We start from the raw sequence: 24,352 nt of genomic DNA, 5'->3' as shown, positions 1-24,352 counted from the left end.
CTGTCGCCCAGGCTGGAGTGCAGTGGCTCAATCTCAGCTAACTGCAACCTCCGCCTCCCAGGTTCAAACAATTCTTGTGCCTCAGCCTCCTGAGTAGCTGGGATTATAGGCGTGTGCCACCACGCCGCAGGCCAAAAATCTCTTTATGTTTTAAGAAAGTTTACGAATTTGTGTTGGGCTGCATTCAAAGCCATTCAGGGCCGCATCTAGCCCATGGGCCGTGGGTTGGACAAGCTTGCTATAGACCCTAGCCATAGAAAAACATGTGGAGGCCAGGCACAGAGGCTCACGCCTATAATCCCAGCACTTTGGGAGGCTGAGGTGGGTGGATCACCTGAGGTCAGGAGTTCAAGACCAGCCTGGCCAACATGGTGAAACCCCGTCTCTACTGAAAATGCAAAAATTAGCCAGGCATGGTGGCGCACGCCTGTAATCCCAGCTACTAGGGAGGCTGAGGCAGAAGAGTCACTTGAACCTGGGAGACAGAGGTTGCAGTGGGCCATGATTGTGCCATTGTACTCCAGCCTGGGTGACAAGAGCGAAACTATGTCTCAAAAAAAAAAAAAAAAGAAAAAGAAAAAGAAAAAAAAAGAAAAACATGGATACACACACATGACTTTACACTCTATTTCAGAGGATTTGTGGGATACCCACCCAAGTTCATTTGTGGATCCCGGGCTAAGAATTTCTATTAAATTTACTTAGCGAGTTTACATGGTTTTAAACTATTAAATCACTTTTAATTTCAAAGGGTAATATATTATGTTGTAATTTTCTCACATTTTTTAAGGAAAAATGCTATTTTACTTATTTATTTTTTTTTTGAGATGGAGTTTCGCTTCTGTTGCCCAGGCTGGAATGCAATGGCGCAATCTCGGCTCACTGCAATCTCTGCCTCCCAAGTTCAGGCAATTCTCCTGCCTCAGCCTCCCCAGCAGCTGGGATTACAGGCATGCACCACCATGCCTGGGTACTTTTGTATTTTTTTAATAGAGACGAGGTTTCTCCATGTTGGTCAGGCTGGTCTTGAACTGCTGACCTCAGGTGATCCACCCACCTCGGCCTCCCAAAGTGCTGGGATTACAGGCATGAGCCACTGCACCCAGCTGGAAAAAAATGCTATTTTATTAAAGAATACAAACATGTTGCCAACTTTGTTTAAACTGATTTTTATTTATTTTTGTTTTTTAAGAATCAAATGATTACTTAATAGAATTAGTCTCCAAATTTCATCAAGTAAAAATTCTAGAAAACATTTCTCAGCTTGCCTCATTATAGCATGATGCTAACTAAACAATTTAAAGATCAGCATCATAAAAAGAGCAGTAACAATTGCCTGCTAAGCAATAAATTACTCTGCTCTCAATCCTAGACACTTTCAGACATGAATTTTCCTTTAGACTAAAAATACTTCTGTACAGATGCTGCCTGAAAAAAATATGATAAGGTTGGCAAGAAATGACGGGCAAGGTTAAAGCGAAGGATCAGAAGAGACTGTGGAAAATTTGTACTGACTCTTCCATCACAAGTAAAAGTATCCCCTGGATCACAAAATTATTGAAACATACTATTAAATTGCCTAAAGCTACCTGAATTAGTCCACGTACCTGTTCATTATAAAACCTTAACATACCTTAGGGTAGTGTACATATTTTTAAAAACAAAGATATCCAAATCCATCAAGAAATGGCTCTATAGTCCCTTAAGGAATTTCTTCACAGTATAAGCTTTTATAAAAAATATTTAATTAAGGCTGGGCACAGTGGCTCACGCCTGTAATCCCAGCATTTTGGGAGGCCAAGGCAGGTGGACCATGAGGTCAGGAGATTGAGGCCATCCTGGCCAACATGGTGAAACCCCGTCTCTACTAAAATACAAAAAATTGGCCAGGCATGGTGGCACGCTCCTGTAGTCCCAGCTACTCAGGAAGTTAAGGCAAGGGAATCACTTGAACCTGGGAGGCAGAGGCTGCAGTGAGCCAAGATCATGCCACTGTACTCCAGCCTGGTGACAGAGCAAGACTCCATCTCAAAAAAAACAAAAAACAAAAACAAAACAAAAATATATATATACATATGTATTTAATTAAAAACAGAGGTCCCTGATTTGGCTGTGTCAGACATATGAATTAGGATTTAAGTGGCTTTTTGTATTTTCTTTTAAACAAATGTTATTAAGAAGAAAATTTCATAACTTTACTTCTTTCTTTATGCCCACATTCTGCCACAGAGAACTAGAGGTTGGTTACACAAACACAACAACCACCTAAGGATCAAATAAATGTGGCAGAAGACTAACAAAATAAAAATATAGTTAACAAATAAATGTTGGCCAGGCACAGTGGCTCATGCCTATAATCCCAGCACCTTGGGAGGCCGAGGCGGAAGGATGTCTTGAGCCCAGGAGATCGAGACCAGCCTGGGCAACATCGAGAAACCTCATCTTTACAAAAAGTACAAAAATTAGCCGGGCGTGGTGGTGTGCACCTGTAGTCCCAGCTGCTCGGGTGGCTGAGGTGAGAGGATCACTTGAACCCGGGAGGTGGAGGTTGCAGTGAGCCGAGGTGACACCCCTGCACTCCAGCCTTTTAGATCAGCCCATGGAAAGGCAAACCACCTGGTCCTATCCAATTGGTAGGACCAGGTGGTTTGCCTTTCCATGGGCTGATCTGATCTAAAGCATTGAGGAAAACAGGTTCCATTTCAAGGGTTCATGGTATCCAAACAAGAGGAGCATAACTTTTCCTAACATGCATGTTTCAATTGTTTCTAAACTGTACTTAGCCCAGGCAACATGGCAAAACCCCATCTCTACAAAAAATTTAAAAACTTAGCTGGGCATGGTGGCATACACCTGTATTCCCAGTTACTTGGGAGGAACACTTGATCCCAAAAGGTCAAGGCTGCAGTAAACTATGAATAAAACCACCATTTCTTTCTTTCTTTTTTTTTTTTTTTTTGTTTTTTTTTTTTTTGAGACAGAGTCTCGCTCTGTCACCCAGGCTGGAGTGCAGTGGCACGATCTCAGCTCACTGCAACGTCTGCCTCCCGGGTTTAAGGGATTCTCCTGCCTCAACCTCCCAAATAGCTGGGACTACAGGTGCCCCCCACCACGCCTGCCTAATTTTTTTGTATATTTAGTAGAGATGGGGTTTCACCATGTTGGCCAGGCTGGTCTCAAACTCAGGCAATTGGCCCACCTCAGCCTCCCAAAGTGCTGGGATTACAGGCATGAGCCACTGCGCCTGGCCAAAACCACCTTTTCTTTCTTCCTTTCTTTATCTTTGGGACAGGATCTCACTCTATCACCCAGGCTGGAGTACAATCAAGGCTCACTGCAGCCTCTACCTCCCATGCTCAAGTGATCCTCCCACCTCAGCCTCCCAAGTAGCTGGGACTACACATGTGCTTCACCAAGCCTGGCTAATTCTTTGATTTTTTTGTAGAGACAGGGGTCTTACTATGTTGCCCAGGCTAGTCTTGAACTCCTGGGCTCAAGTGATCCTCCCACCCTGGCCTCCCAAGGTGCTGGGATTACAGGCAGGAGCCACCCTGCCCAGCCAAAACCACCTTTCTATCAACAATGATTAATGTTTTATAACATGTATTAATAAAATTAACTGATATCAATATATCTGCTCACCCAAAAGACAGAGAATAAACCCCACAACTAGACATGAACTATAAATAACTTTCTGCTGCTCTACTTTGTGTTTAGTTTGGGAAGTAAATACTGTAGCTTTGAAACAAAGAAAAATCTTACTCAACCAAAAACTTAAAGTGGTAGCAGTAATGTAAGGAGAATTCTGCCATATATTTATAAATACTATAGAAATAACATAAGGCCCAAGAAATCAGAGTATTTTAAAAAGATACTGTATGAGACAAAATAAACATTCACCTACAACACAGAGAAGTGGACAATAAAAAATGACTTTATATTGAAATGAGGGATTTAGGTGACGTATTAAAATAACTTCTTACATGCATAGATTATCAGCCAGGCATGGTGTCTCACGCCTGTAATCCCAACACTTTGGGAGACCAAAGCGGGTGGATCACTTGAAGTCAGGAGTTCGAGACTAGCCCGGCCAACATGGTGAAACCTGTTCTCTACTAAAAATACAAAAATTAGCTGGGCATGGTGGCATGTGCCTGTAATCCCAGCTACTAGGGAAGCTGAGGCAGAAGAATCACTTGAACCCGGGAGGCAGAGGTTGCAGTGAGCCGAGATTGTGCCACTGCACTCCAGCCTGGGCAACAAGAGCAAAACTCCATCTCAAAAAAAAAAAAGCATAGATTATCACCATTAAAATAAGAAGTCTAGCTGGGCATGGTGGCTCACGCCTCTAATCCCAGCGCTTTGGGAGACCGAGGCGGGCGCATCACTTGAGGTCAGGAGCTTGAGACCAGCCTGGCCAAGATGGTGAAATCCTGTCTCTATTAAAAATACAAAAATTAGCCAGGTGTGGGGGCAGGTGCCTGTAATCCCAGCTACCTGGGAGGCTGAGTCAGGAGAATTGCTTAAACCTGGGAGGCAGAGGTTGCAGTGAGTCAAGACTGCGCCACTGCACTCCAGCCGAGGCGACAGAGCTAGATTCTGTCTCAAAAAAATAATAATAGTAAAATAAGAAGTCTGTAGATTCTTCTTTGAAAATAGTAATAAAGAGAAAAATATACGATGGCCTTTTCATAGATTTCTGAAATATATATGACCCTGCCTGGATGAAGGAAGATCAATATTATCCTTCCTGGTCCCTTCAGACACCAACCAATTAGCAATTAGAGCTTAAAAACAAACCACATGACTCTTCCATTAAATTCTTGGCCAACCAGTGAGGAAGTCCTCCACACAATGCAGTACAATATATACATTTTAAAATACAAAAGCCTGCTCTAAGGCAAAACATTCAATTTTATCAAACTTTATTCAGAACTTTTGTCCACATAAAACTTAAGTGAAACTGTAAAAGACAAAAGGACAGTAGTGAGAATGCACGAACATTACTCCTTCGCTTACCTGGTCTTTCTCATGGGGTAGAAGGCTGACAGGTGGGAGCGAGGATGGGAATGCACTGGGATACTGAGGTGCCCCTTTGCCATCTAAGCTCCCATAATTGACCCTGTACTGCGGTCCGTCTTTCAGTAACCTCCCATTATTCACAGCGCGTTTGGCCCCCAGTCGCAGCCGCTGCTGAAAGGCTGGGTTGTTGGTGGTGCTTGTGAGATCACTTTGACTTCTGAGATACTTCTCTATGTTCTTCAGGGAGGAGCCATTCGGCTCCTCAAGTCCTTCAATTGCTCTCCTTAAAAGTTTATTCCAATCCACATTGCGGAGATCATTACATGATCCTCTAGACCCCTTGGCTGACTTAGGAAAAGTGCCTGGTTTAACTGATGAAAAGCGCCCAGGGTTGTCTGGGTCCTTATAGGAGGCAAGGCCTTTGTTGGTGACTTTGAGAACTGAGCCATCCTGAACACTGAGTTCCAGCTGTTCAGAGACTGTCTTCTTATCCAACCCATGGGAAGTACTGACCGCATGGCAGATTCTCTCTTCAGAGGGTCTTTGCTTTTGCTTTTTTATTTTCTGTATAGCTTCAAGAATCCACTCTGTATAAAGTGGGTTTGCAAGTTTTACCATGGTTGACAAATGACTTCTTCAACACAAAAGTTACCCATAGAGGTTCTCTTTGTATTTAACAGAACTTGCACATTTGAAAGTCATTTACAATTCAACAAATGGACAGAGTATTCCAGACTGTATTAAGCAACATCTTACAAACATCCATCCTTAAGAGATTCAAAAGCAGACAAACAGGCAATGTTGATGGTTGTCTTATTTTACCAACAGGAAAGACTGCATTCGGGTGAAGAACATCTTTAACTGGGAAATCAAGACCTTAAAGGATAAAAAGAGGGGAAAGTCTCTTAATAATGAAGCTTACACAAATAAACTAAAAGATTCTTTAGCATGACTTTTTCAGACACAGAATGACCACAGAAGTAATGACAGGCAGGTATTACATAACACAGCCACAGTGACTATATTTTTCAACAAGAAATTGGGTCACAGTCTGAGAAGAAATTGTTTTTAGAATGTTTCACTTCTCTATATGAAGTCATTTATGAGGCATAATCACATCTAAATTATACATTTAATTATCTTTATTGAAATTAACAAAATTATATGAAAGTGGTTTGAGGTATATGTCTGCCATAAACATAAAATACACATCAAAGAATAAGTCTATGATATAAAAAATCTGATGAAAGTACATTAAGCTTATTTCAAAAAATCTTAAACTTAAAAAAAAGAGTAAATAATCCAGCTTTCAGCTAGGTATTGTATTTCCCAAGTCTCATACGTAAAAAAACTTCCCATCTAGCTACTTCTATGGAATCACATCCCCATCCCTTTAACAGAGGTCTATGATACCCTCTAACCCACAAGTTGGAAAATTGAAAATAATACAGTAACATAACCCTTCACCTTTAAGTAGTAGAGCATTCTAGTTATCTTAATACCCAGTTAGCTCATTAAACAGCTCAGTACAAAGAAGATATATACAAATCTGATTCCAGGTGGACAGTGGCATTTGTTCTGAGAGATGCTTGGTATATACAAAAACCACCCTAGATCTCCAATCTGGTATTGAGTACATCTACAAAGAGGCTACAAGGAGAAAGAGCCTTGGCCTGGGAATTGGGCCAAACCTGAGCTCTAATCTTGGTGTCCAATGATAACATCCACTTCTTAATTCTTTTTATAGTTTAAACTGTACAGAGTGTGCTCACATATAACTTGTCACTTAAACTGCAGAACTTTGTGGGTAAACTGAGGCTCGGGAGAAGATGGAATTCACCCAAGGGAAGAGTCAATAACAGATTTAAGGGTCGAACATCATTAATTTTTTTTATTAATTTTTTTTTTTTTTTTGAGACAGAGTCTAGCTCTGTCACCCAGGCTGGAGTGCAGTAGCGCAATCTCAGCTCACTGTAATCTCTGCCTTCTGGGTTCAAGCGATTCTCCTGCACAGCCTCCCAAGTGGGTGGGATTACAGGAATGTGCCACCACACCCAGCTAATTTTTGTATTTTTAGTAGAGATGGAGTTTTGCCATTTTGGCCAGGCTGGTCTCAAACTCCTGACCTCAGCCCACCTTGGCCTCTCAAAAGTGCTAGGATTATAGGTGTAAGCCACTGTGCCCAGCCAATTCTAAAATCCAACTAAGTCCATCACTGTTCTCACCTGAGCCACAACTGCCTGCTCTAGCTAGTTCTGCCTCTGCAAAGAGACCAACCTGGGTCTGAACCCCAGCCCTACCACAATGTCCAGTGGAGGAACCCTGGATAACTTAAGCTTCCATCACTTTACTTGTAGGCAATACTGGTATATCCCTTACAGGACTACTGAGAGGATTAAATAAACACATTATCTAATATTCAATATATAGTTATCACTTTCATCAAATGCAACATCTATATACTTTGAAATTTTTCTAACAAAATACAAAATTAAAGTTATCTCTGGTTATTTATTTAGACAGACTATACCTAAGAGGAGAAAATAATATCTTTCCTTAAAAACTTTAGCCAGACATACTGAAGAATATAGTATTTGCTCTCAGAGATCCTGGAATGTTGCTGAAAAACAGCTGGGTCATTGAACTATACTTGTTCAAACAGTACAGTTTTAAATGCCAACCCAAAATGCCACCTTAAAGGAGGCAGTTTAAACAAGATTGTCCCTGTGATCAGTAAGCTGTAAATTCACTCTACTCATTCTCCCCTCAGATTCAGAAACTTGGGGCTGAAGGTCATCCAGTCCAACCTCTAGTTATCCAATAAAAGATCCCTGCCCAATATCCCAAATAGATGGGCAATGAGTCTTTACATTTTTAAAATACTTCCAGTGGTTGATAATTTGTCACTTTTTGAGGCAGCTCACCCCACTGTTGCACAGCTCTAGCTAAATTTCTTGCTCAGAGAAGCAAAAATCTGCCACCCCATAACTTCGACCCTATTCCTATTCCTAACTAGTCCTATTCCCTGGAAGGATCCCAAGACAATTCTTAGTATTTCTTCAATATGAGAGGCCTTCAAATGTCCAAAAACAAGTACCTTTTGAAAACCACTAACGACAAAACCCCATGCTACCTCCAGCCATAACTTAGACCACTCATATCCCAGTTTCTTAACCCTTCCACATATCACATTGTTTCAAAGCACCACCTTCTCTTGGTTGCTCACTAGTTTGGCTATTGGCCATCTTAAAATATGACAGTTCAGGCATTATCCAATTATAAATGCAACCCAAATTACAGGAACTTCCTCAATACCCCTGCCACACAAGTGGTCATGGTGAGCACGCAGTCCAACTAAAAATCCCAGATCTTTTTTCAAAAAGTGCTGTCAAGTTGAGTCTTTCCACCCCTTTCCTTCTGCAAATTGAAATGCTGCAATTTAACATTTATTACCGTTCAATTTCATCTCGTTGATTTAAGCCTATCTTCCAACCTGCTAAAGATTGTTTTGAATCTTGATTCTGTCATCTATGTCATCTACAAATCTAATAAGTACTCACTTTTGTTTCATTATATAAACCCTTGACAAAAATGTTAGACTTGGAACACAGTGTGTTTAGGAATGAAATCACTGGCTTTCACAGTGCAACCACTTTCAGGATAGAACACAGAATCATTCTCTGTCAGTTAGTTTAGAACAGGAAATTGATCTTTCCAAAGTAAAATGGTTTCGGGCAAAATTTCATTAGAAGATATTTCACTGTATCCAAGTAATTATTTAATCTTTCATCATTTATTCAGGATGAATCACAACTAATTTACTTTGATTGCACAAAATACAACTGCAGAAAGTAGAAGAGGTCACAGGAAAAGTGCCCAATATTGCCAAGTTGCTTTTAGGTGTTTTGTTACACAAGCAAACGAACGTACATTAAAACAAAATGCATAGCCGGGCGTGGTGGCTCACACCTGTAATCCCAGCACTTTGGGAGGCCAAGGCGGGTGGATCACCCAAGGTCAGGAGTTCAAGACCAGCCTGGCCAACATGGTGAAACCCCATCTCTACTAAAAATACAAAAAATTAGCCAAGCATGGTGGCATGCGCCTGTAATCCCAGCTACTCAGGAGGCTAAGGCAGGAGAATCGCTTGAACCCAGGAGGCAGAGGTTGCAGTGAGTCGAGATTGCGCCATTGTACTCCAGCCTCGGCAACAAGAGCGAAACTCCATCTCAAAAAAAAAAAAAAAATGTGTTTCATAACTAATAGATACCTAAAATATACCTTCATGACAAGCTTTTACCACAATCATTTTTTTGGGGGGGGGGCACAGAGTCTTGCTCTTGTCGCCCAGGCTGGAGTGCAATGGCATGATCTCGGCTCACTGCAATCTCCACCGCCCAGGTTCAAGCAATTCTCCTGCCTCAGCCTCCCAAGTAGCTGGGATTACAGGTGCCCACCACCACGCCCAGCTAATTTTTGAATTTTTAGTAGAGACAGGGTTTTGCCATGTTGGCCAGGCTGGACTCAAACTCCTGATCTCGTGATCCGCCCACTTCGGCCTCCCAAAGTGCTGGGATTACAGGCGTGAGCCACCGCACCCAGCCCACAAATCTTTACCCACAATCATTTATATCCATAAAACAATTGTTTATATCCATTACCAACACATTTCAATAAGACTGTCATTTTATACCTTAAAAATGTAATAAAATAAGGGAAAGTACCAGAATTGGAACTTCAAACGTTTTAACAGTCCATGACAAAAATGGAGATTATCCAGGTCTTCAGGCAAATCTGCCAAAAGAAAAAAGGAAATGTTCATTTGGACATAAGGACATCCTTAAATTCAGCAACCATCCGTGTATCTCCACAACCATTCAAGACAAACAGCTCCAATGAGTTATTATACTACATTTGGTGATATAATAATTCTTTTAGACCACTGAAGGATTCTTATAAATATGAAACTTGAGACAGAAAATGAAGCCCCAAGGAACCAGCCAAGTGCCTATAGAAGTAAATTTCATCCCTAAGCCCAGACCTGCTCAAATTTTAAAAATCAGGTTTGTGATAGATTCCTAAGAAAAAATCTCATCATGGAAAAACAAAACAAAAACAAAAACCCACTACTACTCAAATAGCCAAACAGATATAACATTTATCAGAAAAAAAGACAGTCAAAAGTTGTTTTAAGGTCAGCATTCACATTCCTGGGCAGCATTCGCTGTTTGTCCCAAAGGCCACCAGGCACCTAGGTACTGAACGGACTACCCAGATATGACCAATAAGCTCACCTACAAGAAAAACGTACCAGTTTACATAATAGTAAATATGTATTGACACAAGTCACATTTTAGGACAGCAGTGATTATTTTTACTTGAAAAGCAAAAAATAAATTTAAAAGAACAATTGTGAATAACTGCATTTTGATCTTACGTAAAACAATCAAGCAACCTTGGATCCTCCTTCTCCCCTCCCCCAGCCACGACACACACCCCACTCCTCAATTTAATCTCAAAATTAGCTCTCATCTGACACCAACCAACAGAGTTAATTAGGCAGAAGCAGATGTAACTCAGCAGCTCTTTGCTACAAGCAGAATCACAGTGTTCAAAAAAAAAAAAAAATACACAGCTAGGAGAGGAACAAAATCAGAAGTCTCTTATCTGTAGCCAATTCTCAACTAAACACATGTATATTATCCACTTTGTATATTAACCACTGCAAATTTTTTAATCTTAGGCTGATTTGTTTCCAACATCCCACTGGCCCCACTGTAAATTCATATAAGCAAGAGAATAGATTGAAAACCACTTTCATTTTAGCCTAAGCAGTATCTAACTGGAAAGACAAATCCACAGGAAAAAAAATGCATAATTCATTCAAAAGCCAAATAGAAATGATTTTTTTTTTTTCCTGATTTGGAATTATCCACACCATTTCTCTTTTTCAGAGAATGAGGATTTGCTTCACATGTAGATAGGACATTCTATCACAAGCGAAAACCCTAAAATCATTATTCTCTTTTCATTTTTTTTCTATAAAAACTTGAAGGTTGGACTAAAAGGCTATCAAAAAGGTAGCAAATCATCCTAAATTAATTCTGGGGATTTGTGCTACATCAAATTAAGTTATTCTATTTTCTAAGGTTGTGAATCATTTTATTTTTAACTACAAAATATCAGTAAATTATATGGTTGTATCATACGGTCTTATAATATAACACTATTTACATCATTCATTACAAATATTCTAAACATATCTAGAGAAATGCTTAGTCCAGCACTGAGCTTTTAGCTTCACTGGTATTACATAAACATCAACACTATTCAGAAACATTCATGTCAGCATAAGAAGAGTCAAAATATCCTGGATCATAAGTATTATGCCAGGCCTCCTCTAAGCTTTTACTAAAGCTGTGTGTGTTGTTTCAAAATCAATGTCATAACACTTGAGTCATGAGATTATGGATGAGCCAAAAAACAGTGGTAGAAAAAAACAAAGATTAATAATAGAGTTTACACTTTTGTCATCCTGAGTTTTACTTGCTAACAGTTATTTTTAACTATCTTACTTTCATAAGTCCTGGCTTTTTCTTTCTTTTTTTTCCCCAAAGGGATCACTGTTGGAAAACCTGGATTTTTTCAAAGCCCATTGTGTAACTGAGTGAGCATCCACAAATCTAAGCAGTATCTTCCGAAACAGAACAGAACTGTTTAGGGGAAGGGACCTTGACTTATTTTTCTTCTATCAGCACCCAGCTCAGGTTATTGGCAGAGTTGCTCAAAATAGTGTCCTTGGTTAACAAATATCTGTTGTCTGACAACATGAAATGCCATCCATATGGTGATATTTCTTATCTTTCAAATCCCGGATGCATCTATTTCCTCTGAAATCAATGCTTCAGGCCCAAAACATGTGAACTGGGAGGTGAGGTTATAAATACTAATCAAAGAAAAACCAACAAATATTTAGCGAGCTGATGTTCCCTGCATGCAGCACTGTGGTAGGTACTATGGGGAATACAAAGCAAAGCTAGAGACAGAACATATAAGAAGCAATTAAGAAATAGCAAAGCACTGTTTGGCGGTTCCTCAAAAAGTTAAACACAGAATTACCATATGGTTCTGTAATTCCATTTCTAGGTATAGACTCAAAAGAATTGAGAACAGATACTCAAATAAGTACACATACACCCATGTTCATAACAAAACTATTCACAGTAGCCAAAAGGTGTAAACAGCCCAAATGTCCATCAACAGATGAACAGATAAACAAACTGTGGTATATCCATACACTAGAATACTATACAACTATAAAAAGCAATGAAGTTTCAATACATGCTACTACAATGTGGATGGACCTCAAACACGTTATGCTGTTAAAGAAGCCAGACACAAAAGGCCACACATCATATAATTTCATTCATATGAGACATCCAGAATAGATAAATCCATAGACAAAACACAGATTGGTGGAGTCTCAGGGACATATCTAGAGAAACTGCTTAATGGGTAAGGGGTTTTATTTGGGATCAATAAAAATGTTTTGGAACTTGATAGTGGCAGTGGTGACACAACACTGAATGTACTAAATGCCACTGATTTGTTCACTTTTTAATGGTTTTTTCATTTTATGTTATGTGAGTTTCACCTCAATAAATTGTTTTAAAAAAAAGAAATAACAAAGCACTAAACTATAATAATAATAATACCAACCATTTCCTGACACCTACTGTGGTCCAGGTACTTTACATAGATTATCAGTAAACTTTAAAACAACTCTGTAAGGTAGCATTGTTGTTTTTACAAAAGGAAAACAGGCTTGACTTAGCCAAGATCTCAGAGCCATTAAGTCATGAAGGATTTTAATTCAGATGCCAAAGCCCAAACTCTTTCTGTCTCTCCAGAGGTTTTCAAACTAGGCTCTTTAGATCTCTGTGACAAGGAGTTACTTCAGGTATTACCTTCAGGTACCCCTTGTGAGTTAAACTTTGGGCCATTGCAGCACCTTGAACCCAACAGTGCAGCTCCACTTTAACTGTTTTACATATATTTGTCTTCCCCATAAGATTCACTTTAAAGGAAGTGTTCCTCTGATTACAGAAGGAAGAAGTCTGGAAACAACTGTGACTATACTACCTTGCTGAAACCACGTGGAGGATGGATGAACATCTCTTGGATGGATGGGACTGAAACTGGACCTTGAAAGATAATGCTGAGCCTGGATAAGTGCCCCACCGTCCCTCTGCCCAAATTCAAATCCTTCATGGCCCAGTGCAAACAACAACTTCTCAAAAGCCCCAAACATCTTTGTCTAACAGGAAGCTTTTAGCTTTTTTACTGTTTTGACATTCATTTCCCACTTTGTATTATGCTTACTTGTGTATTAACCTTGTCACCCCTACTAGACTGTAAAATTCTTAAAAACAGGATTCATGCTTGATTCATCTTTGTATACCCTAAGATTTCCCAAGACCACAACTTGATCATAAGAGGGTTTCAATGCCTATTTGCTAAATAAATGTATCGGGGAATGAATGAAGGAAATCAAAGTGAAATAACAAAAGCTAAGAATGAGCTGTCAAACAAAAGGGACACCAAGTCCATGTGCCTGACTAGAACAGGTATATACTCAAAAGGTATAAAGAAATTAAGTTGGGCCAGGCACAATGGCTCATGCCTCTAATCCCAGCACTTTGGGAGGTCAAGGAAGGAGGATTACTTGAGGCCAGGAGCTCGAGACAAGCCTAGGCAACACAACAAGACCCTACCTCTACAAAAATAAAAAATCAGGTGGCTGTGGTGGTGTACACCTGTAGACCCAGCTACTCGGGAGACTGAGGCAAGAGGATCTCTTGAGCCGCTCAGGAGGTTGAGGCTACAGTGGGCTATGATTGTGCCACTGCTCTCCAGCCTAGGCAATAGAGCAAGACTCTGTCTCTAAAAAAGACAAATATAATTTAAAAATGAAAAACAGAAATAGGCCAGGCGCAGTGGCTCACACCTGTAATCCTAGCACTTTGGGAGGCCAAGGCGGGCAGATCACGAGGTCAGGAGATTGAGACCATCCTGGCCAACATGGTGAAACTCCATCTCTACTAAAATACAAAAAATTAGCCAGGCGTGGTGGTGCGTGCCTGTGGTCCCAGCTACTCGGAAGGCTGAGGCAGGGGAATTGCTTGAACCCCGGAGGTGGTGGATGCAGTGAGCCGAGATCGCGCCACTGCACTCCAGCCTGGCAACAGAGCCAGAATCCATCTCAAAAAAAAAAAAAAACAGAAATAAAGTTGGCTGTGAAAAAAGCCAAGCTGTGGTGTGTGAACGTGACAGATGAATAGGAAGCCACTGCAGGAGCAGGTGACACCATAATGCACAGGGAAGGGCATGCACATACACACACAAACCTGTTGAATGTTTGAATCACTCTGGCAATAGTAGCCATCTACTCTGGAGGGAAGGGTGATTGAAAGAAAAAACAAAAGCAACCAGTATTTCATCTCTGCAAACATCAATCTTGTTCAACTTATATTTATGAGCCTAACTCAGCAGCAAGCCCAGAGCAGGCACTCAATAAAACGCTGGTTGAACTGAATATTTAATTCCCCATCTTTTTAGAGTAACACTAAGTTCTTTCCCACTACTCATTAACAAAGAGAGTTTTCAATTCATAAGCTAATAATGTTTTCCAAGGATTTCTAAGAGGCTAAATCACCATAAAAATTATCATTTCAACTAATACATATTATATTAATTGCAAGTTTAATTTTTCATGTCATGCTCTCCTAGTTGACAATATCCTTGTTATGTCATTAAACTATAATTGTGTAAATGTGCTTCAACAAACAATAACTGAACCATCAATAAACTATTATGGCTTCCATAATCCCTAGCAAAGATTAGTTTCAACATCATCATCATAAATTAGTAGAGACAGGTCCCAAATCTCCTGGTGAAACCCATGAATTAGGTTTGCATAGTTATCCCTGCATTTAAGTGCTCAATAGTTTCAGTCTCTAAAATTTAATCACACTGTTAGGAACCTCACAGGAAATTTGATCCCTTGTAAAACAGAGGAATTTAGAGACAAGATGAAAAGTCATTTGAAGTCATCAGGTCTTTGGAGCCAGGGTACACTGATTAGTAATGATGTATTATAACTAAGCACTTTCACTTAAGAAATAATCAACTAAATTTAGAGTGTCTTTTTTTGGCATTTAAAAATTCCTATTCAATCCTAGATTTCTCCCTAATTACAAATTAGCTTTAGTTGGTTTTTGATGACAAAGACCGAGAATAATGTAGTAAGGGAAAAAATGTGATTTTTTTTTTTTTTTTTTTTTTGAGACAGTCTTGCCCTGTTGCCCAGGCTGGAGTGCAATGGCGTGATCTCGGCTCACTGCAACCTCCGCCTCCCGGGTTCAAACGACTCTCCTGCCCCAGCCTTCTGAGTAACTGGGATTACAGGCACATGCCACCATGCCATTGTTTGTTTGTTGTTGTTGTTTTTATTTTTAGTAGAGACGGGGTTTTACCATGTTGGCCAGGCTGGTCTCGAGCTCCTGACCTCGTGATCCAGCTGCCTGAGCCTCCCAAAGTGCTGGGATTACAGGCATGAGCCATCACGCCCGGCCAAAAAATGTGATTTTTAAAAAACTTTTTAAAATAGAGATACAAGGCCAGGCTCGGTGGCTTATGCCTATAATCCCAGCACTTCGACAGGCCAAGGCAGGTGGATCACCTGAGGTCAGGAGTTTGAGACCAGCCCGGCCAACATGGTAAAACCCCATCTCTACTAAATACAAAAAATTAGCAGGTGTGGTGGCGCATGCCTGTAATCCCAGCTCTTTGGGAAGCTGAGGCAGGAAAATTGCTTGAACCCAGGAGGTGGAGGTTGCAGTGAGCCAAGATTACGCCATTGCACTCCAGCCTGGGCAACAAGAGCAAAACTCTATCTCAACAAAATAAATAAGATAAAATAAAGATACCAAAAAATCTAAATAAATAAATAAAAATAGAGGCGGGGGTCTCCCTGTGTTGCCCAGGCATGTCTTGAACTCCAGGGCTCAAGGGATCCTTTCAATGTAGCCTCCCAAAGTAGTGGGATTACAGGCATGAGCCACTGCACCTGGCTGAGAAAAATCTGACATCTTAACTTTTTTATGATTCTTTTGAAAGATAGATTATTACAGGATTCTTTGTTAACTGTATTACAGATGTCTTCAGACCAGATATCCAGATACCCTGAAAAATTCAGGTTCCCTTTTGAGAGTTTCATAAATATTATAGCTCTACTCTAAAAAATAAGCACATGTACCCATATACACTGGTATACATTTTTAAGGGTTAACAGACCTTCTGTCATCCACCCATGGACCACTTAAGGTCCACTGGCTATATACAGAGAGGTATTTTATCCAGTTTCACAATAGTTAGCTTTGTGTGCTTTACTTAAGGCATGTTACATCAAGAGTAGGGTTATTCTTTTTGGTTATTCTTTTTGGTTTTGGATGTTATCAAAAAACAGGTTTCTGACATTTTAATCAACAAGTAGGTGTGCTGTGATGGGAAGTATCAGAGTCAGGGATCCAGTCCCCATTCTGCTAGCTACCTAGGCTAGGGGATATTGGACATGCTACTAAATCAATCTAAGTCTCTGTTTTCTCTTCTGTAAAAATGAGAATACTTCTCTGTTTTACAGAACCGTTAAGAGGAATCACTGAGATAACAAATATGAAAGCAGCAAGGATGATGGCAGACACATAGCAGGAACACAATAAAATGCTAGCTCATAAAAGGAAAAAGGGCAATACAGTCAGCTGGAGACCTGTAAAATCTAATCTGGCTGAACTTCTGTCTATATGACCATTTTCTCCTAAGAGACAGGAGAAGTCAGCACCTGGCTGTTAGTTATAGCTGCAGAGAAGTAAAAATTCAAGACAGAGAACAGAAAAAAGTGAAGGAAAGCAAAAATAGATTGTAATGGTGAGGCTGGGGTCAAGAAGAGTGTATTTTACTCATAGTTATACATTGTTTAAGGTCAACAAAGCTTTAAAAAGATAGTACTGCATAGGAGAATATCTTCTTGACCTCAGGGTAGGAAAAGTCTTAAAACAAGACACAAAAGGCACTAACCATAAAGTAAAGACCAATAAATTTGACTCCATTAAAATTAAGAACTTCTGTTCATTAAAAGACACCATAAAGAGAGTGAAAAGGCAAGCCACAGTATTTGCAACACACACACATGACAAAGGACTTGTATTCACAGTAAATAAAGAACTTCTAAATAGCAATAAAAGATACAAGGCCCAACTTTTAAAAGCAGGGTGGGAAAGACTTGAACAGAACTTTATAAATGAGGCTATCTAAATGGCTAAAAAAGTATATGAAGAGCTGACCGGGTGCAGAGGCTCACGCCTGTAATCCCAGCACTTTGGGAGGCCAAGACGGGCGGGTCAACTCAGATCAGGAGTTTGAAACAAGCCTGCCCAACATGGCAAAACCCCATCTCTACTAAAAATACAAAAAATTAGCTGGTTGTGGTAGTGGGCACCTGTAATCCCAGCTACTCAGGAGGCTGAGGCAGGAGAATCGCTTGAACCCAGGAAGCAGAGGTTGCAGTGAGCCAAGATCACGCCACTGCACTCCAGCCTGGGTGACAAAAGCAAAACTCCGTCTCAAAAAAAAAAAAAAAAAAAAAAAAAAAATATATATATATATATATATATATATATATATATATGAAGAGCTGTGCAACCTGATTACTAATCAGGTAAACGCAAAATTTACCATATTGGCTAAAATCATAAAAGCTAAAAAGGCTGAGATTGGAGAGGGCGAGAAGCAAGGGAATTCATATATTGCTGGAGGGAGTGTAACCTGGTACAATACTTTAGAAGAGTTTGGTACTTAGTAAAGATGAAGACAAGCATACCTTATGACTAGGTGACCATACAATTCATCATCTAACCCTAGATACTTTTGAAAACTAAAAGTGCTGGGATTACAGGCGTGAGCCACCACACTCAGCCACATAAAACTATTTATTTAATGCCAGCACTCTGGGAGGCCGAGGTGGGTGGATCACCTGAGGTCAGGAGTTTGAGACCAGCCTGGCCAACATGGCGAAACCCCACCTCTACTAAAAATACAAAAATTAGCTGGGCACATGTCTGTAATCCTAGCCACCTGGGAAGCTGAGGCAGGAGAATCACCTGAACCCAGGAGGTGGAGGTTGCAGTGAGCCGAGATCGTGCCACTGCACTCCAGCCTGGGCAACAGAGCAAGACTGTCTCAAAAAAAAAAAAAAAACTATTTCCTTTTCTCTCAGTACAAATGTAGGCATGTGTAAGCACGTGGAAAACTGAGGGTACACTGTAGAGAACTAGGAGACTGAAAGCCAGATCACTTAGTTACGTCTTTTACTAATTGATATGTGAAAGTCCATGAGAGCTTATGAAGCACATTAAAATTATTAAACTTCCTCATCTACTTTCTAATACTCACGCTATTTACCTTTCATTCATGCTATGCCTCACATCTGACAGTTTCCACCCGATCTTCAAAAGCAGTGTGTGAAATAAACACATGCTATAATAGCAATGACATAATATCCACTCTACTCAGAAGCCTAAGTGTGGCTAGTAAGCAAAACTTCCTCTGCCGACCATGTCATGACCATCAGCCATTCCCTAAATTCCTCCTTTAATGTTAAAAACTTCCTCTATCTCTCTCTTTTCTTTTCTTTTTTTTTTTTTAAACCATCACTTCACCACCCCAACCTTTAACTCTCAGTAGAAGTTCTCGGAAAAGAAAAAACATGTGCATTATCCTTTCCTTCTTAAAAACATAAAATACTGTCCAAATTCATTCTGATAAATGTGTAAAGAACTTATGAATGGCCGGGCGCGGTGGCTCACGCCTGTAATCCCAGCACTTTGGGAGGTCGAGGTGGGCAGATCACAAGGTCAGGAGTTCGAGACCATCCTGGCTAACACGGTGAAACCCCGTCTCTACTAAATATACAAAAAATTAGCGGGGCGTGGTGGCAGGCGCCTGTAGTCCCAGCTACTTGGGAGGCTGAGGCAGGACAATGGCGTGAACCCAGGAGGCGGAGCTTGCAGTGAGCCGAGATGGCGCCACTGCACTCCAGCCTGGGCGACAGACTGAGACTCCGTCTCAAAAAAAAAAAAAAAAAAAAAAAAGAACTTATGAGTAAGAAAAAAATGGAGTGTTTTATTTCAAGGCTATGCCAAAAAATCTAGGGTATACAAGTAAGACAGGAAGAATGCACTTTAAAAAAAAAAACACAAAAAACCTTCTTGGGGCCCCATAGAACTAAGACTGTTCGAACACAACTAATTTCCATTTGCTACTTCCACCTTCTGTCCATATAGGAGGGGCCCTCATATGCTCTACCCTGAATTTCCTTGGTACCTCCAACTCCAAACATACTTGGTTCGTTGGTCTTCATTTCCTATTTCCCACATCTGTAATTCTTTATCACTACCCCTTCACAACTTCTGTCTAACACTCTCTTTAACACGTCCCAACACCTTCTACCAATTACAGGGCTTAAACTCCTTCATGGGGCATAGGACACCATTTGTAATCTAACCCCTTCTCTGCCTTTGCCTGGTCATCTCCTACCACTCCCTGCACTCTGCCCACAGCAAAGTACTAGCAAATTCAAAGCTATGCAAAATGTCCTATCCCAAGGTATGGTGCATGTCTCTTCCTGGGATACCCTGCTGCCGGACACTCCCTTGAAGACTCCAGATCAAGTTTAACATAATGAATCCAGCGTATCACGGGTCGCCATAGCTCACGTCTGTAATCCCATCAGTCAGGCAGAGGTGGGCAGATCACTTGAGGCCAGGAGTTCGAGACCAGCCTGGGCAACATAGTGAGACCCTTTTCTCATTTTTATAAAAAATAATAAATACAGCCTATCAAACAACTTGTCTCCCAAACTACACCTTTCTCTGCCCCATTCTCACCCCTGGCACAGTCCACCAAATCACATTCACCGAAAATTACTGTACAGCTCCACCCACTTTCTTCACACCTGCCGCCTTGTCCCACCCCTACCAATCCCTTGTCCCCAGGAGATTTTCTGCCACAGATTTTGCAAGTTCTAAGCAGCCTCTCTCCCCTCCCTTCATATTTAAGTTTGCTCTGCTGTCTTAGCATCATCTTTCAGAAACTCTCCCAAGCACAACCATCCCATCCTTCCACGTTTTTAAAAAATACTTCATACCCCAAAGCTAGCAAACCTCCTTCTTATTCCAACATGCGATCCACCCAGATACCTCTTTCCCATCACTGCAATCGTACCTGCTCCTCACATGTGCCTCAATGCCTCCCCAAACCCCTCAATGCCTCCCCAGACCCAACACTCTGCACCGCTTCAACTCTACTCCACATCCACCACACCCAAACCCACCTACTCCGCGCCCAGACAACTGCAATCTCGCCTTCGGTATCATCTCACCTGCCCTCACACACCCCTCGGTCCGCCTTCCACTTCTCTCAAATTGCATCCCTCCCTAACTCTCCCTCTGCACCTGCTTCTACACCTCCAGCTTCTCCTCCCACCCAACCCTCACTAGTCTTCCTCACACCCTCGCCGGCCCCCCACCGCTCCTACCAGTTCATTCCCACTCAGAAATTCCCTCTCAGCCCCCGCCTTCCGACTCCCCGAACCCCGCCCCCACCCGATCCCGTCCCGCCCCCTCCGCCCTCGAGCCCCGCCCCTTGCCCTAGAGGCCCTGCCGGGGGGCGGGGCCTGTCCCCCCTCCCCTTTCCCCCGCCCCCTACCGTCACGCTCAGGGGCAGCCTGACCCCGAGCGGCCCCGCGGTGACCCTCGCGCAGAGGCCTGTGGGAGGGGCGTCGCAAGCCCCTGAATCCCCCCCGTCTGTTCCCCCCTCCCGCCCAGTCTCCTCCCCCTGGGAACGCGCGGGGTGGGTGACAGACCTGGCTGCGCGCCACCGCCACCGCGCCTGCCGGGGGCGCTGCCGCTGCCTGAGAAAGAAACTGCAGCTGCCGCCTGGAGGAGGTGCCGTCGCCTCCGCCACCGCTGCCGCCGCCGCCAGGGGTAGGAGCTAAGCCGCCGCCATTTTGTGTCCCCCTGTTGTTGTCGTTGACATGAATCCGACATGACACTGATTACAGCCCAATGGAGTCTCATTAAACCCGAGTCGCGGCCCCGCCCCGCCGCTGCTCCATTGGAGGAGACCAAAGACACTTAAGGCCACCCGTTGGCCTACGGGTCTGTCCGTCACCCACTCACTAACCACTCTGCAGCCCATTGGGGCAGGTTCCTGCCGGTCATCTCGCTTCCACATAAACACACCCCTCGACCCATCATCCCCCCCCTCCGGCACCACCCCGGGGGAGGGTCCACTGCCAGTACCAATCAACAGACCGCTGGGTCCGCCTCTTCCGGGCACCTATTGGTCCAGCCCTCTTTCTCTCTCCTAGATACCGCGCCACCTCTACTTCCACCTACCCGCCCCCTCCACCTCTAGGAAAGGATTGGGTCTACTCGCAGCAGAGGAGCGTGGCCTTATTGGCTGCAGACGACGCCAATCAGGAGGCCTTTTCCCTCTCCCCTCCCCCACTCAACCCCAAACCCCCTAGCCCGCAGCTAAAGTTTGTGTGAGAGCTGATCGCTGGCGGCGGCCGCAGGATTTAGGGGTGGGCGCGGGCGGGCGCGCGCGGGCGGGCACGCGAAGTTAAAATTCGAGGTTCTCAGTCGCCAGCTCCTTCGGTGGAGTGTGCGGACGGGCGCGCCGCCCGGAGCGTTCCATCCCGCCCCCTCCTCCACCCTCTCTCCCGTCCCGTCCCGGGCGACTACTCGCCCGCCCCCTGGCTCGCATCCTTCCCCCCCAACACACCCCTACCCTGCCAGCCCCAGGCCGGGTGCAGGCAGAACGATGTCGCTGCAGCCTCCTCGCCATCCCATGCCTCGGGGGAGCAAGCCCCTACCCACCGGGCGTGCACCCCCCGGCTCCACACTCGCCCGTGTCTGCAAGCACGTGCACCGTTCGCCGCTGCCTCCGGCCACCCGGGTCCCCGGCTAACCTCGCCTGCAGCCCGGCCAATCGCTCGCTGCCCTTTGTTGCTGCAGCCTGGGTCTCCCCGCTGCCTTCCTCAGCCTCCGCCTCGTCCTTTGCCAGCCGCCCGGGTCCGCAGCGCCGCGCTCCCCCCGCCCGGGACCCACCGCCGCCGCCTCCTTCTCCTCCTCCGCCTCCTCCTCCTCGGCTCCGGGCTGCAGCGCACAGAGCCCGAGGCAGCGCCGCCCAGCCCCGCTCCCCCCGCGCCGCCCGCCAGCCCGCCCGGCCTGGCCGGGGGCGCAGCCCGGACCCCGCCCGCCCCAGTCTCCGCCCCGGGGGTACCTGCCTCCGCCCCGGGGGGCTCCTCTCGCCGCCCTCGGGGGAGGGCGGGGACGCTGGTGTCCGCGGGAGGATGGGGACGCCTGGGCCGTTTGGGGCGGGGAGTGTGCCCGCCAGGGCTGGGACTGAGGTGCGGTCCTCGCCAACGCGTCCCCACTCCCGTCGCTGTGGGCCCCAAACTTCGTCCTTCGCCCAGGCTTTGCGCCTTCGGGCGATCGCGGCAGTTTTGGGGTGGGGGACGCCTCGGGAGCTGTGTCTACCCTGATCGGGAGGAAGAGGGAGCAGTGACATTCAGCGACTGCGGACAGGGCACGGCGGCGGCATCCTTGTGTGGGAGTGGGGATGTCAGACGCGGGCTGGAGGGGGAAGCTGCCCCCCAGGATGCTCTCTCCCTGCCTGCGAGGAGCTGGCGAGCTCAGCCGCGTTCTGGGTGCTTTCTTGGGCGGTGCAGGCGGATGGCAGAGGGGCTGAGGCGGGAGGGGGGCGGGGAAGACCGCTGGGGGGCCCTTCCCCCCCTCTCTTTTAGCCAGCGCTGTAAGGAAGGCTGATGGCGAAGTTCGGTTTTCCAGGCTTCCCCTGGGCCCCCCGAGTTCCTGAGGCCCACTTGAGGGAGACTGGGGGCTCCTCTGGCCGCCCAGGCGAGGCCACTCTGACGCTGCCCACATGCCTCCCAGAGCTCTCTGGACTCTGAAGAGAGCGCCCCTGGTTCTTTCCGGAGGTGAATGGGATGCTGGCAAGGGAGACTTCAGAAAATAGGAAAGGTGGGCTGAGAAATGGCTCCTAGAGAGTTTGAGCACGAAGTTTCCCTCCCAGGCGCCATTTCTTTGAGAGGGGGAGGAGAACTATGGCTTTGCAAAAGAACCAAGTTTCAGGCATGGTGACCTGGGTGGAAAACCACCTGTTGCCTGAAGTCTGTCCCTGGAGTCAGGGCCATCTTGGGCCTGGGCATGGCTATGCAGGGTGCCAGGGAGGGGAGGCCCAGGCTTCCTGCCCTGGTTGACTCCTGCAGCCTCATGCCACTGACACTGCAGCGGCATCTTCACCTTGCCATTAGAAACCACTCTACAACTAGGTAGGTACTTTGTTAGGACAACTTATCTTCGTCCTTATCTCAGACAAAACAAGCAGCACACGCAGCCCTGTCTTCAAATGCAGACCACAACACACACTTCATTTTTTAAAGATGGTCTGCTGCTTTGGGGTGTGAGCTCCCTCTCCTCCTGAGCTTCTTGGCAGCAAGGTGAGAAAGGAACTTAGACAAAGGGCACAGAGTTGGATGAAAGGATAGAGAAAGGTCGAGGGGGAGCAGAAGAGTTGTAATACTACACTACAAACTGTCACCGGTTCCATTATAAACAGTTTTTATAGGTGTTTTATTACTTGGTTGTTAGTTTTTTAAAACACAAACCTCTTTAGATTAAATCTTGGCATTCACAGGCTCAGCCCAGGGAAACAAAACACAGAGAAAACTCCAGCCATCCGCTTGGCTACTTTTGAGTTACATTACTGATAAAACAAACAGCAGGTTGGGTTTCCTCAGACTCTGTCCCAGCCTCGTTTATTTAGTATCTTCAATAGCTTGCTCAAGGTGAATTTTTACAAACCATTAGTTAGTTCATAATTCAGTGTAGTTCATTTAGGTGTTTCGAAGAGAAGGACACTTATAAGGTGTGCTTTTTTATAATGCAGGTGCTGGGATTTTTATTCTCCAAGAAGTTACTAAATAAACTTAAGAATCCTGGCCCACTCTTTATTTAGGCTTTCTGTTCTTTTTTTTTTCTTATGGTCTGCCCAGATGCACTTTATTTTGTAAATTACATTTGTGACCCTCGCACTGCATTTTATCTCAAGCAATAAAAATAAACCATGCCTTAATTAAAAACAAGTTTGAAAACCCCAAATCTGTACACTCAAACTAAAGTACGTTAAA

General features: G+C 44.0%; 1 protein-coding gene across 17 annotated transcripts in view; it reads right to left on the bottom strand.

The window, feature by feature from the left end:
• Positions 1 to 22,869, bottom strand: part of KAT6B (lysine acetyltransferase 6B) — a 205,608-nt gene extending 182,739 nt beyond the window's left edge. For 3 of the 17 annotated variants that reach the window (XM_016918652.4, XM_063781903.1, XM_054659705.2), the window contains exons 1-3: positions 22,426 to 22,869; positions 9,747 to 9,816; positions 5,020 to 5,898 (exon numbers count right to left, since the gene is read on the bottom strand). In XM_016918652.4, coding sequence (XP_016774141.2) covers positions 5,020 to 5,640 — 621 coding nt within the window. In that variant the 5' untranslated portion in view covers positions 5,641 to 5,898; positions 9,747 to 9,816; positions 22,426 to 22,869. Of the gene's footprint in view, positions 1 to 5,019; positions 5,899 to 9,746; positions 9,817 to 21,001; positions 21,727 to 22,111; positions 22,230 to 22,425 lie in introns of those variants that run through there. The other 14 variants (XM_016918651.4, XM_054659701.2, XM_054659704.2 and 11 more) reach the window with 8 other exon arrangements.
• Between the last annotated feature and the right edge of the window lie 1,483 nt (positions 22,870 to 24,352).

The sequence above is a fragment of the Pan troglodytes genome, chromosome 8 (genome assembly GCF_028858775.2).
Source record: "Pan troglodytes isolate AG18354 chromosome 8, NHGRI_mPanTro3-v2.0_pri, whole genome shotgun sequence".
Lineage (NCBI taxonomy): Eukaryota > Metazoa > Chordata > Mammalia > Primates > Hominidae > Pan > Pan troglodytes.
Note: the sequence above shows the minus strand (reverse complement) of the source record. Positions and strands in the feature narration are given on the sequence as shown.